The 13,437-nt window shown below is 41.2% G+C and overlaps 1 protein-coding gene across 1 annotated transcript in view; it reads right to left on the minus strand.

Annotated features, from left to right (window-relative positions):
• RPGRIP1 (RPGR interacting protein 1) overlaps positions 1 to 13,437 on the minus strand; it is a 53,686-nt gene that overhangs the window by 15,134 nt on the left and 25,115 nt on the right. Inside the window, exons 12-17 of the mRNA XM_073670930.1 lie at positions 6,485 to 6,778; positions 5,004 to 5,121; positions 4,471 to 4,920; positions 3,464 to 3,603; positions 2,947 to 3,295; positions 2,697 to 2,833 (exon numbers count right to left, since the gene is read on the minus strand). Coding sequence (XP_073527031.1) covers positions 2,697 to 2,833; positions 2,947 to 3,295; positions 3,464 to 3,603; positions 4,471 to 4,920; positions 5,004 to 5,121; positions 6,485 to 6,778 — 1,488 coding nt within the window. The remainder of the gene's footprint in view (positions 1 to 2,696; positions 2,834 to 2,946; positions 3,296 to 3,463; positions 3,604 to 4,470; positions 4,921 to 5,003; positions 5,122 to 6,484; positions 6,779 to 13,437) is intronic.

A 13,437-nucleotide genomic window follows, 5' to 3' on the forward strand; every position in this document is an offset into this window, starting at 1 on the left:
TAGATGCAGCTAAAAATTATTATTAATTTCAAAGCTGGTGGAGCTTGGTATAGATGGCCTAATACAATGAGTCCCACACACTGCTAGAAGCCCAAATATTTTTTCAGAGGTAGATGCAGATAAAAATTATTTTTAATTTGCAACCTGATGGAGGTCAGTATAGATGGACTAATAGAGAAAGTCCCACACACTGCTAGAAGGCCAAATATTTTTTCAGAGCTAGATGCAGATAAAAATTATATTCAATTTGCAACCTGATGGAGGTCAGTATAGATGGACTAATACAACAAGTCCCACACACAGCTAGAAGCCCAATATTTTTTCAGAGCTAGATGCAGACAAAAAATTATTTTGAATTTGCAACCTGATGGAGGTCAGTATAGATGGACTAATAGAGAAAGTCCCACACACTGCTAGAAGGCCAAATATTTTTTCAGAGCTAGATGCAGAAAAAAATTATATTCAGTTTGCAACCTGATGGAGGTCAGTATAGATGGACTAATAGAGAAAGTCCCGCACACTGCTAGAAGGCCACATATTTTTTCAGAGGTAGATGCAGAAAAAAATATATTCAGTTTGCAACCTGATGGAGGTCTGTATACATGGATTAATAGAACAAGTCCCACACACAGCTAGAAGCCCAATATTTTTTCAGAGGTAGATGCAGAAAAAAATATATTCAGTTTGCAACCTGATGGAGGTCAGTATAGATGGACTAATACAACAAGTCCCACACACAGCTAGAAGCCCAATATTTTTTCAGAGGTAGATGCAGAAAAAAATATATTCAGTTTGCAACCTGATGGAGGTCTTTATAGATGGATTAATAGAACAAGTCCCACACACAGCTAGAAGCCCAAATATTTTTTCAGAGGTACTGTAGATGCAGATAAAATTATTTTTAATTTGCAACCTGATGGAGGTCAGTATAGATGGACTAATACAACAAGTCCCACACACAGCTAGAAGCCCAATATTTTTTCAGAGGTAGATGCAGAAAAAAATATATTCAGTTTGCAACCTGATGGAGGTCAGTATAGATAGACTAATAGAATGATGCTATGCCCAAAAGATTTTACTTCACTAGGTGCAGTAAAAAAATTGGTATTCTATACACAGGTGGTATATCTTGCAACACAGATAGGCTACTCCACTGACTAACACACTCTGCAATAGGCCAAAAAGGCTTAGCTTTGCTAGATTCAGCCAAATACTGTGAAAAAAACTTGCACAGCACTGGCACAGACCTGCCTGGCAAAAACTGATAGGAACTGATGTAACCTAGTCCTGAAAAGGACTCCAATTACAATTAGTCTTTACTCCCACAACCTATCTATTTAAGAGCACAGACCTGCCTGATAAAAGTCGTAGGAAATGCTGTAACCTAGTCCTTAAAAGGACTGCAATCACAACTATTCCCTACTCCCAAGCTATCTGTAGATTTGTGCGAAAATTGGCTTGAAATTAACAAGGTATAGCGCACACAGCAACAGCGGTGCCGTCTAACACGCAGCTGCAGCAGTGAGAAAATGGTGGCGACGGGGAAAATGGCTTGGTCTTATAGGGCAAGGACATGTGACATACACTGCCAATGACACATGCCCTTGCTTGTGTGAAAAAAAGCACTTCGCTCCGTGTGTGCGCTGCTGATAGGCTGACAGATTGCACCTCCCCACTGTAAATGCGGGAAAGAGAAAAAAAAATGGAGATCTTCATTGTTCCTGCAGAGATCCATCCCCTGCCCCTCCCCCCGCCCCGCTGTACACTCAAACTGCGTATTAACATTAATTTTCATCATTACTGAGAAAAAATCCAGTTATGATTTTGGTGCACGAACAGTTATCGAACATAACCTCGAACAGCCAAATTTTTCTCAAATTGTTCGTGTTCGCCGAACGGCTCGAACACCGCCCAAAACAGCTCGAATTTGAGATTGGCGAACAGTTCGAGTAGAACAACGCTCATCTCTACTGCTGATACCTACACTATTCACTATACACTAAGAGACGGACAGGAAAATCAGCTCAGAAAAATCACAAACTAAACTAATAAGACCACAACCACTAAGAAGCAATCATCTTTTCAGAATGAAGGCTATATTCACATCTAATATAGCAGAAACGCAGGGTTGAATCATACAATGGACACCAGTGGTGCTCGGTGGATTTCACCTAGTCGTAATAATAGGTTTTATTCCTGAAAAAAATATCTCTGCATCTTCCCATCAGAACCTATGAAAATTGCAGGACTCGGACGCAGATGTGAACATAGTCTGATATATAAATCGTCAGAAAATTTTGCTATGACTAGAAATAACACATTTTGTAGGGGGTCCCTTCTCCTGAACCACAGAATGAGTGACATATAGTTCTCCATCTGATTTTTAAAAGTTGTTTTAGTACTTTACATTATATGTTCTTATGTCCTAGATAATGCAGAACATAAAGATACAGATAACTTTACAAAATGGTGTGTCATATGAATCACTGTTAGATAGGAAGTCCCCCTTTTGCTTCCAGAAGCGGTACTGCAGCAGCTGAGGTGTGTATTATAAGGGACAATACACCTGATACCGCTCAGTCTTTGGCCTCTTATATGGCCATCGGTGTCTACTGAAAGTATTATTATTCACAGGAAAAGGGGCGTTATCCCATATATTAGGCTGTTTTCTACCACGAATCTGAGGCTGCTTTTACCTTCACAGACGTTAGGCCACCACTGGTGGATGATTCCCACAGGCTCTGACCAGGGGCATGGTAAGGGTTTCTCCATTCCAAGGTAATCTGTATGGAGCCAACACACTTGCCATAAAGATTCAATAGCCCAAAATCACCTTTAGAAACCAGAAATACAATAGAAATAACAGACAAAAAGCCGGTAAGAAATTATTATAATTATCATAATTTATAGGTAATTATAGTAAGTAAAAAGCCAATATTTTCTTACCTTGAATGTTGTTTCCTTGTGCCAGTCTCAGTAGTGGCACGTCAGCCTTGCCCAGGTAAACCCCAGGCTGAGTTTCTTCATCATCAAACACATATATATTCAGACGCTCCTGCTGGAGATAGCGCTCCAGGTCAATGGTCAACTGTAGAGGATAGACAGCTTCATACCCAAATTGCGGGTTGTTACTACAGGGTATAATAGAGGTGGTATGGTCTGGATAGTGGTAAAAACGATAGGTGATATATGGACTTGGTTGATGGCCCAAATGGCTCACTTGTAGACTTCTGCATCCCCAAAGCTTGATGATCAGCTCATTCTGGAGTCCGCTACTTAATGGTGATTTCCAGAACTAAAAAATAAATTATGATAAAATAATTTGACATTAATATCCTGTATTTGCAGTTGATGCCTGACTATATTATTTAAGAATTTCATTCTCTGATCCGTATTGGGGTATTGCTATTCTGTTGCTATCTCTTGCTTGTGTGTTGGGCTTTTTTCTTTTTCGTATTGTTACCTTTTCTGTATTTCCATGTCTGCGAGTGGATAAGTAGCCATGTGCTTTGCTTCTTTGCCTTTGAAGACACTGAACATGAGACAGGGGTCCATGCAGCCGCAGCCAGTAGCTCAGTTCCCCAATGGTCTCTCCAGCTTCATCTAATAATAGCAGGAAGGTGATCTTTGCATTAATCTTTTAATCTCATTTTCATTGTCTCATATGTATCATAAATATACAGAAAACTCATTAAAGGAAATCTGTCACCAGGTTTTTGCTATTTCGTCTGAGAGTGGCCTGAATCAGGAGTCCCCAATTCCAGAGATGTGTCCGTTACTGGGCTGCTTGCTTCAGTTTTCAGAAAATCCCTGTCTACCAGTTCTCTGAATGCTGAGTCTTGTGTAACCCGCCCACACCACTATGCTTTCTGTGTACTGTGCATAGGCAAAAAATGCCAATCAGTGGTGGGGACGGGGTTATACAGAGCTCATGAATATGGAGGACTACCTGGAAACAGATTTACTAGTCCTCTAGTGATAATCTCCTGGTGATAAAGCAGTGACTTTATCAAAACTACCTCAAGCAGCCCAGTAAGGGATACATAGTTGAAATCAGGATCTCTGTCTCTACATTATGCTGCACGCAGATTAGGTGGCAAAAATTTTGTTACAGATTCCCTTTAAATAATTTGCTTTATGCTATGGAGCCATATGTACTCTACATGATAAGGTATTCTCTTGTGAGCATAACACTGATATGCCTCTGTATAAAATCAGACACATGCAGAGGTACAGTATGGACCCATAGATTTCTATTTATGCCATATTATGGCTCTGAACAATTCGGAAAGAGTGTATGCTCTAATAATGTGAATAAGGCACTATGTAGCCTACATATCAAAACTACTCATATATAAAATAACCACTGAAAAGTAAACACTAATCAGTAAGGAAGTTATACATTATGCAAAATAATCGGCAACACAAAAAATAAACATTCCCCGTTCATTTCCATGATTGGAATATTACCAGTCAGTATGATGGAGTTATGTACTCTGTCTGTAGTGTGCAGTACCGAGTCTAGATTCAGGCGTCCTCTTGCCAGCTCACAGTGGTCAGCCCCTTTAACTTGATAAAAGTCAACCGTGAGGGTCCCGACTCTTAGATAACGCAGGAATTCAGGATCTGGAGTTACGGCATAGCGGGAAGTGAAGTTGTACTGAGGCTGGATTCCAGCAACCACTGGGGTTGCATGGGTCTCAAAGTCATATAGTGAGTAGATACAGAATGTGGTTGGTTGAGGGTCTTCAATGAGTCTTATGCCGTAAGTGGTGAAGCAGATTTGTCCAATATGAACCTCAAACAGAGTTTCCCCACGATGCAGAGATGGAGGTGGAGAGACATCGACCTCAGGAGAGGGGGAATCATCAATATTTAGCCTAAATGGAAATGTTCCATAAGCAATGTCTTTGAGCTGAGCTAAAAGAAACAAGAGAATTTGATATATAGATGGTATACTCATCACGCTCATAATACAGTCCCTTGTGAAGAACGCTAGTTACCTTCCAACATCTGGACTCTAGATTTCCGCTGAAGAAGACTTTCCTCGTAGTGACGTAACTTTTCTTCATTTTCTCGACTTTCACATTCTGATCTAAGCTTTACAGTTTTCAGCTCTTCCTGACATTGAATATGAAGAAAACTTTATAATGGTAGTAAATATAATGGCTAGTATGAGATAAAATATAAAATGTTACATTTTGGCAGATTATTATGTATAGTGAAATGCGAATGTACTGAATGATTCTACATTGAAAATCTGGCCCAAGGGCTTTTTACAAGGGAAGATAATGGCTTCAATAATCATTTGTTGAAGTGTAATAGCAAGTCTTGGGGATGTTAATGACTATGGGGATGTTAATAATAGGGATAAGCTCTTGTTTTATCAATGTCTTTCCATGTAAAAAGGTCTTTAAAAGGTTATTCTCATTTTATGAAATTGGTATAGTTGTTTAGACAGCATGAAAATAAGCAAGTTTGTAATTGACTTGCTTTTTCTATTTGCTGTCAATCTCCTACTGTGAGAACCTTCATATTACATAGTGTACCTAGTGTATAGCTTGTTGACAAGGAGATTGACCAGCAGAGCGTAGGAGTTACATTCTAGGCTGAGGAGTTAACTCCTGAGATACTAGTTACCGGTCTACCGCCCATTGATTTCTAGAACAGTTAGATGCTCACCTCCCTTCCCCTCCCTGTAAACTCCCGACCTGTTATTATTCCTGCAAAAACAGAATTCCTGGCTACCAACAATGGCAGGTTTCACTTGAGTCCTGCACTTGTTCAAAGGCACTGTTATCTCTATATGCAAATATAGCGATAACTGTAGATTTCATAACAAGTATTGTCAGGTAGTTAAAGGTTGTCAGGTACTTTTACACTAATGGCTTATCCTTAGGATAGGTCATCAATATCAGATCAGTGAGGGTGCGACACCTGGCACCATGATTGATCAGCTGTTCCTGTTGTCTGCCCACCCAACAACAAGGAAGTGAGGAGACTGCAGAGGTGTGTACTTCTCAAGATACAACTCGAGAATAACCCTTTAAGCAGGTATTGCCATCTCATAAAGTGATGGCAAAATGGTAAGATATTACATTATTTTATGATTGGTGAGTATCCATCTCCTGGGTCCCACACCAATTCACACCACCGATTTAACACTGCAGCCATTTCACACAGACTATACCTACACAGTAGCGCTCTGTCACTTTGCAGGGGAACTTCCAGGGAGATGGGAGCACCAAGGTACAAGGAAAATCAGTTTGGTCCCCTTCATTCTCAAGATTGGATGAGGATTGGTAGGAGATCTAAGATGCTGGACCCAGCACCAAGCATTATGTGACTGCATATCCTAGTGATCTCCTATCACTTCATGATGATGAAAAGTTATGTAATGATGAGGCATGCGAGTGAATTAGAGGGAAAATAAGAGCAAAATAACCACCGAGCTGACTTCTAAGTCTTGTCTGACTTATGTTACCTGGTAATCAGTGTTGATTTTATGCTGTAAAGATAACATTTCACGAGTTTTCTCCAGCTCTAGAATAGTCTCGGCGTGAGCTGCTTCCATTTTCCCCATCTTCCTTTGTCTGTTCTCCTCAACATCTCTCCTCTCTTCCTCTTCTCTTCGTACATCTGTTCTTTCCATATCTGATTTCATATCAGGCTTTGTCTGATTATATTTTTCACCCTTGTTTTCTCTTCGGTCACCACAAAGATCATTTTCTCCTCCATTTCTGTCTGTCACTCTTTGAATGTCTTCAAGTATGGTTGACTATATCAAATAATAAAGTTATTAGGACAAATAATTTAATCATTGAATCGTCATAGTCAGTGGTGGACACAGACAGAAGAGGGACCCTGTTCAAGAACAGTATATGGGTCCTTTGCAGTCCAATAATGAGTCTGTGACTAAGGATGCTTGCTACTTTGGAGGTTGATCAGAGGTATATGACCCCAAGGCTATAGGGTCTAGGAGAGGGGAAAAGACAGAAAACACAGGCGCAGATCTAAGTGCAGATTATTAGGTTCAGCTATTTTTCAGAAGCTAATTTGCTCACCTTTGATGTAGCTTGTGGCATAGCGTATCGACCTCTTAGGTCTGACTGAGATGCCTTGACTCCTTGGTGTGCAGCTATAGTCTGGATACAACGGATCTCTCAGCCAGGAGACCGTGGAATGAAGGTCAGGAGAAAATGAAAGGATTCATCCAGTCAGTTCAGCGCTCCCAGGAGACAGGCACCAGGCAGAGGTATTAAAAGTCTTCAGAAATTTACTTAGATAAAAATCATCATAAAAAAAGATACATAGAACAACGCGTTTCGGCTATATAGTGGTACAGAATAGCCTTCCTCAGGTAAGATATTGCTTTACAGTCTGTTAGAGTTATATAGTCTATATAGGTTCATTTGAATAAATTAATTATGTTAAATGGTCAAAACCTGGTGGTTCTTCATTAGCTTAATTGCTGCTTGGTGGTTTTCAGTATGCAGCTTTAGCTTATCCTTGTTTCAAGTATATTTGCAGTACATGATAAAATACATGGTGAAAAACACACACACATAAAAAACATTACAAACATTGATTTGTGTGTATACAGCATGAGTGGGTGTATAAAAAAAATGTAAATCTATAACATTATCCACACATACAACATATATTCAATGATCATATTAGGACTATTATATTATACTTCTTTTACTAGAAAAACTTTGCTTATGAGAGAAAACACAACACAAAAGAAAAAAAATAAATAAATAAATAAATAAAATAAAAAATAAAATGAAAAAAAATAAAAATAAAAATAAAATACATAAAAAAATAAATAAATAAAAAAAAATAAATAAAATGAGAAAAAAAAAATAATTATATTACTTTAATCTAGTCATATTGTGAGTTCTATATCTTTAATTGCTGTGGGAACTTTTTTGATAAGTTAGTTTTTTCTACTGGGATTGAACTCGTGTAGCCCACACTCCAGGGTCTATTGTGTTTCTCTCATTGGTATTTACCTCTATGCTATGGATGTCCTCATGACGCTGGCTTCACTAGTCAGGGGTTTATGGGCAAACCCAAGAGTATATCATAAAAAATATATCTAGCCTGGGTTACCATATATTCTATTCTTTCTATATATTTCTATTGGTCAGCAGTGCTGTCCTGATCTAATTCGATGTTCTATATGTTCTCCAGTCTATCATTGAGGCCGTCCGGATGTAGAGAGCGCAATCTGTACATCCAGAAAGCCTCTTTCTTATTCAGTAGATGGATTCTGTTTGATATATTCTGCGGAATTTCTTCGACAGGAGTCAAACTTATCTCAAAGCTCTTATTATGATTTAGTAAGAGATGTCTCGATAGGCTATGTGTTAGTAGCCCAATTTTCGCATTATGTCGGTGTGCGTTTAACCGTGATCTGACCATCTGTGTCGTCCGGCCAACATATTGCATTCCGCAACTACATGTAATTACATATATAACATAGCTGCTAGTGCAAGTCAGTTGATGTTTTATGGGAAAGGTTTCTCCTGTACTATTGGAGGTGATAGATTGATGGCCATGGGTTATTGTTTGGCAGCATTGGCACTTTTTCTGGTTGCATTTAAAAGTGCCATTGAGTGTATTGGTTGTCTTTTTTGTTATAGGATTAGTAGTTTTAAATTGGAGAGACGTTTGTTTTTTTCTTCCAGAGCTTTTCACTACAGATGTTTTCAAGCGACTAGGTGCTATAATGTTTCTGAGTGTTTTACCCCTTCTAAAGGTGATGCCTGGTCTCTCTGGTAGTACATCCCGTAGAAGGGGATCTTGTCTCAGTATGTACCAGTATTTTTGTAGTATTTCTCTAATTTTTTGGTTACCTTTATTATAAGTTGTGACAAAGTTGTGTGCCCATCTCCTGGGATTGTCTATTTTCTGAGCATTTCTTTTTTTGTTGTCTGGTGAGGTAAGATTCCCCAAACAATCCTTCTGAGTTTTATTTAAATTAATCCTGTATGCCTCATTGACAATTTTTTATTGTCAATGAGGCATACAGGATTAATTTAAATAAAACTCAGAAGGATTGTTTGAGGAATCTTACCTCACCAGACAACAAAAAAAGAAATGCTCAGAAAATAGACAATCCCAGGAGATGGGCACACAACTTTGTCACAACTTATAATAAAGGTAACCAAAAAATTAGAGAAATACTACAAAAATACTGGTACATACTGAGACAAGATCCCCTTCTACGGGATGTACTACCAGAGAGACCAGGCATCACCTTTAGAAGGGGTAAAACACTCAGAAACATTATAGCACCTAGTCGCTTGAAAACATCTGTAGTGAAAAGCTCTGGAAGAAAAAAACAAACGTCTCTCCAATTTAAAACTACTAATCCTATAACAAAAAAGACAACCAATACACTCAATGGCACTTTTAAATGCAACCAGAAAAAGTGCCAATGCTGCCAAACAATAACCCATGGCCATCAATCTATCACCTCCAATAGTACAGGAGAAACCTTTCCCATAAAACATCAACTGACTTGCACTAGCAGCTATGTTATATATGTAATTACATGTAGTTGCGGAATGCAATATGTTGGCCGGACGACACAGATGGTCAGATCACGGTTAAACGCACACCGACATAATGCGAAAATTGGGCTACTAACACATAGCCTATCGATACATCTCTTACTAAATCATAATAAGAGCTTTGAGATAAGTTTGACTCCTGTCGAAGAAATTCCGCAGAATATATCAAACAGAATCCATCTACTGAATAAGAAAGAGGCTTTCTGGATGTACAGATTGCGCTCTCTACATCCGGACGGCCTCAATGATAGACTGGAGAACATATAGAACATCGAATTAGATCAGGACAGCACTGCTGACCAATAGAAATATATAGAAAGAATAGAATATATGGTAACCCAGGCTAGATATATTTTTTATGATATACTCTTGGGTTTGCCCATAAACCCCTGACTAGTGAAGCCAGCGTCATGAGGACATCCATAGCATAGAGGTAAATACCAATGAGAGAAACACAATAGACCCTGGAGTGTTGGCTACACGAGTTCAATCCCAGTAGAAAAAACTAACTTATCAAAAAAGTTCCCACAGCAATTAAAGATATAGAACTCACAATATGACTAGATTAAAGTAATATAATTATTTTTTTTTTCTCATTTTATTTATTTTTTTTTATTTATTTATTTTTTTATGTATTTTATTTTTATTTTTATTTTTTTTTATTTTATTTTTTATTTTATTTATTTCTTTTTTTCTTTTTTTTCTTTTGTGTTGTGTTTTCTCTCATAAGCAAAGTTTTTCTAGTAAAAGAAGTATAATATAATAGTCCTAATATGATCATTGAATATATGTTGTATGTGTGGATAATGTTATAGATTTACATTTTTTTTATACACCCACTCATGCTGTATACACACAAATCAATGTTTGTAATGTTTTTTATGTGTGTGTGTTTTTCACCATGTATTTTATCATGTACTGCAAATATACTTGAAACAAGGATAAGCTAAAGCTGCATACTGAAAACCACCAAGCAGCAATTAAGCTAATGAAGAACCACCAGGTTTTGACCATTTAACATAATTAATTTATTCAAGTGAACCTATATAGACTATATAACTCTAACAGACTGTAAAGCAATATCTTACCTGAGGAAGGCTATTCTGTACCACTATATAGCCGAAACGCGTTGTTCTATGTATCTTTTTTTATGATGATTTTTATCTAAGTAAATTTCTGAAGACTTTTAATACCTCTGCCTGGTGCCTGTCTCCTGGGAGCGCTGAACTGACTGGATGAATCCTTTCATTTTCTCCTGACTTTTGAGGTTGAAATAGGCCACCTTACCTCCTGGGCCCCTGTGAGGCTACACAGGTTACCCCTATGGTGTGTCCACTCCTGATGCTAGTAATATCAGTCATATTAGTAGTAGTACCATAGTAGTATAACATTATGTTAGATTGGGAAGCTTTTTGTACATAGACCTCAGGAAGAAAAGGTCCACAAATGGATTCAAAGTAGTCATATCAGAGGGCTGACGATCTTATGTTACGGTACGTTCACATGGGACGTTAATGGTGCAGTAGAAAGGTACTGTAGTGCACACGCCCGGGCTGAGCGGCGTGTGCGTGTGATTGTAGTGATTCCACTGGACCGTGCCGGAGAGTGAATGCCTGGAGGGGCGTAACTAGGTATTCACCCGATCCGACCAGGGTCGCACGACGGCATACGACGCCAGTGCACCAAGGAGGAACCGAGCAGAGGGACCAGGTGCTACTCCAGGACAGACCCCGGACACGGCTGTTGACCCACACAGGGGAATACAGGAACAGACTGGTAGGCTGGCACACAGACTGGTGGGTATAGGCTGGCTCGACTGGGATGCAGGCAGGCGGGTATGCAGGCAGGGGGGTACAGGCAAGCACAGATAGAGTGCAGACAGGGAGGCACTAGCAGGTAGGAACACAGGCGGGATAGGACCCAGTACACACTGGGACTCAGGAACAATACAGGCAAAGGGGTACAGGCAAGCACAGCTAGAGTGCAGACAGGGAGGCACTAGCAGGTAGGAACACAGGCGGGATAAGACCCAGTACACATTGGGACTCAGGAACAGAACCACAGATGTGGCGGACAAACACAGCAGAGTGAGGCCGCCCAGAGAGGTGAGCGAGAGCAGGGCAGGACGAGGCCGCCTGGAGCGGTGAGCAAGAGTAGAGCAGGACAAAGCCGCCAGGAGCGGTGAGCAAAGGGTCAGAGCTGAGCGAGACTGCCGGAGCAGTGAGCAAGAGTAAAGCAGGCCGAGACTGCCTGGAGCGGTGAGCAAGAGAGGAGCAAGACTGCCGGAGCAGTGAGCAAAAGGATAAGAGCGGAGCGAGACTGCCGGAGCAGTAAGTAAAAGGGTAAGAGCGGAGCAAGGCTGCCGGAGCAGCGAGCAAAGGAGTCAGAGCAGGCTAGAACCGCCGGAGCGGTGAGCAAAGGAGTCAGAGCAGGCTAGAACCGCCGGAGCGGTGAGCAAAGGAGTCAGAGCAGGCTAGAACCGCCGGAGCGGTGAGCAAAGGAGTCAGAGCAGGCTAGGCTGAGCAGGGGGGACAGGGCTCTGTTCACACGGAACAGACAGGAAGGGAAAGGCAGAGCCAGATACCCACAGGGTACTTGCAGTGAAGTAGCGAGTGGACCACAAACTAACAAACAGGAGTACAGAGACAACAAGCAGGAGTTAGGTACGAGTTCAGACTCTGCAGAAAAAGGAAGGGAACGGACATAGAGGCAAAACAGGTAAAGGATAGGAGAGAGTTCAGACTGGAACTGAGTGTACGGAGGAGACCGACACTGCAGCGGAATACAGGAGCGGGTCTGGGAATACGGCCCCCAGAGAGGCAGGACGAACAGGCAAGGAGCATGTTCAGACAGGACAGACAAGATACAGGAGCGGGTCTAGGTAATCGGCCCCTAGAAGGCGGGAGGAACAGGCTAGGAGCGAGTTCAGACAGGTCAGACAAGATACAGGAGCAGGTCTAGGTAATCGGCCCCTAGAAGGCAGGAGGAACAGGCTAGGAGCGTGTTCAGACAGGCCTGGAAATACAGCCTCCAGGATAGGCAGACAAGAGAACACAGAACAGGACCTGGCACCTTCAGAGTGCAAGCACACACTGAATGAAACACTATGCTCAGGCAGGGATTGATTGGAACAGCTGAGCTATATACCAGGTGACAGACAGCAATAGGCTGAGGACGCACAAGGGGTGTGACCCACAGCAGGTACAAAAAGCAGGAAGTGATCGGGCGCCGCCCTTAAGCAGCAGAAACAGACACAGACAGCATGGAGGGAAGCCAGAGAGACATTCTGGACTGGAGATCAAGTGCGCGCTCTTGCACAGTGGGAGATGGACCACCATGCAAGGACGCCGCCAGGTATGTTACAGTGCCCCCTCTTCTTCAGGCCTGCCAGAATCTTCCGCAGGGAATTCGAGGACCAGTCGTTCACTTCAAGGAGATCACTTCCACTGTCCACAGGAAAAACTGATCCCATCTGGTTAGCTAGGATGCTACCTCCTATCCAGCCATCCTCAGCAACAGACGAAACGGGTGGAGTACCAGGAACAGCACACAAGGAAGTCTCTCTCCACATATTTTCAGGTGGCACCCCAGAGGGTACAGGAGACAACTGGAAGTCCTTCACCGGGTTGGAGGGAGACAGAGACTTGGGGGTAATCTCTGCTTCGAGGTACATCTTGTCAAGCTCACAGGAAGAAATAGACGGGTTATCAGGTACATAATGAGGAAAAGTCACTGTCTCTTTGTTATCTGGTGGTACCCCGGAGGATTCAGGAAATAACTGGAGGTCCTCCGCCGGGTCAGAAGAGTGCAGAGGCTCAGAGAAAACATCTGCTTCAGAGTACACTAGGTCGGACTC

Source organism: Phyllobates terribilis, unplaced genomic scaffold, assembly GCF_046119375.1.
Source record: "Phyllobates terribilis strain yellow unplaced genomic scaffold, ASM4611937v1 Scaffold_1__5_contigs__length_1240528914, whole genome shotgun sequence".
NCBI classification, from domain to species: Eukaryota; Metazoa; Chordata; class Amphibia; order Anura; family Dendrobatidae; genus Phyllobates; species Phyllobates terribilis.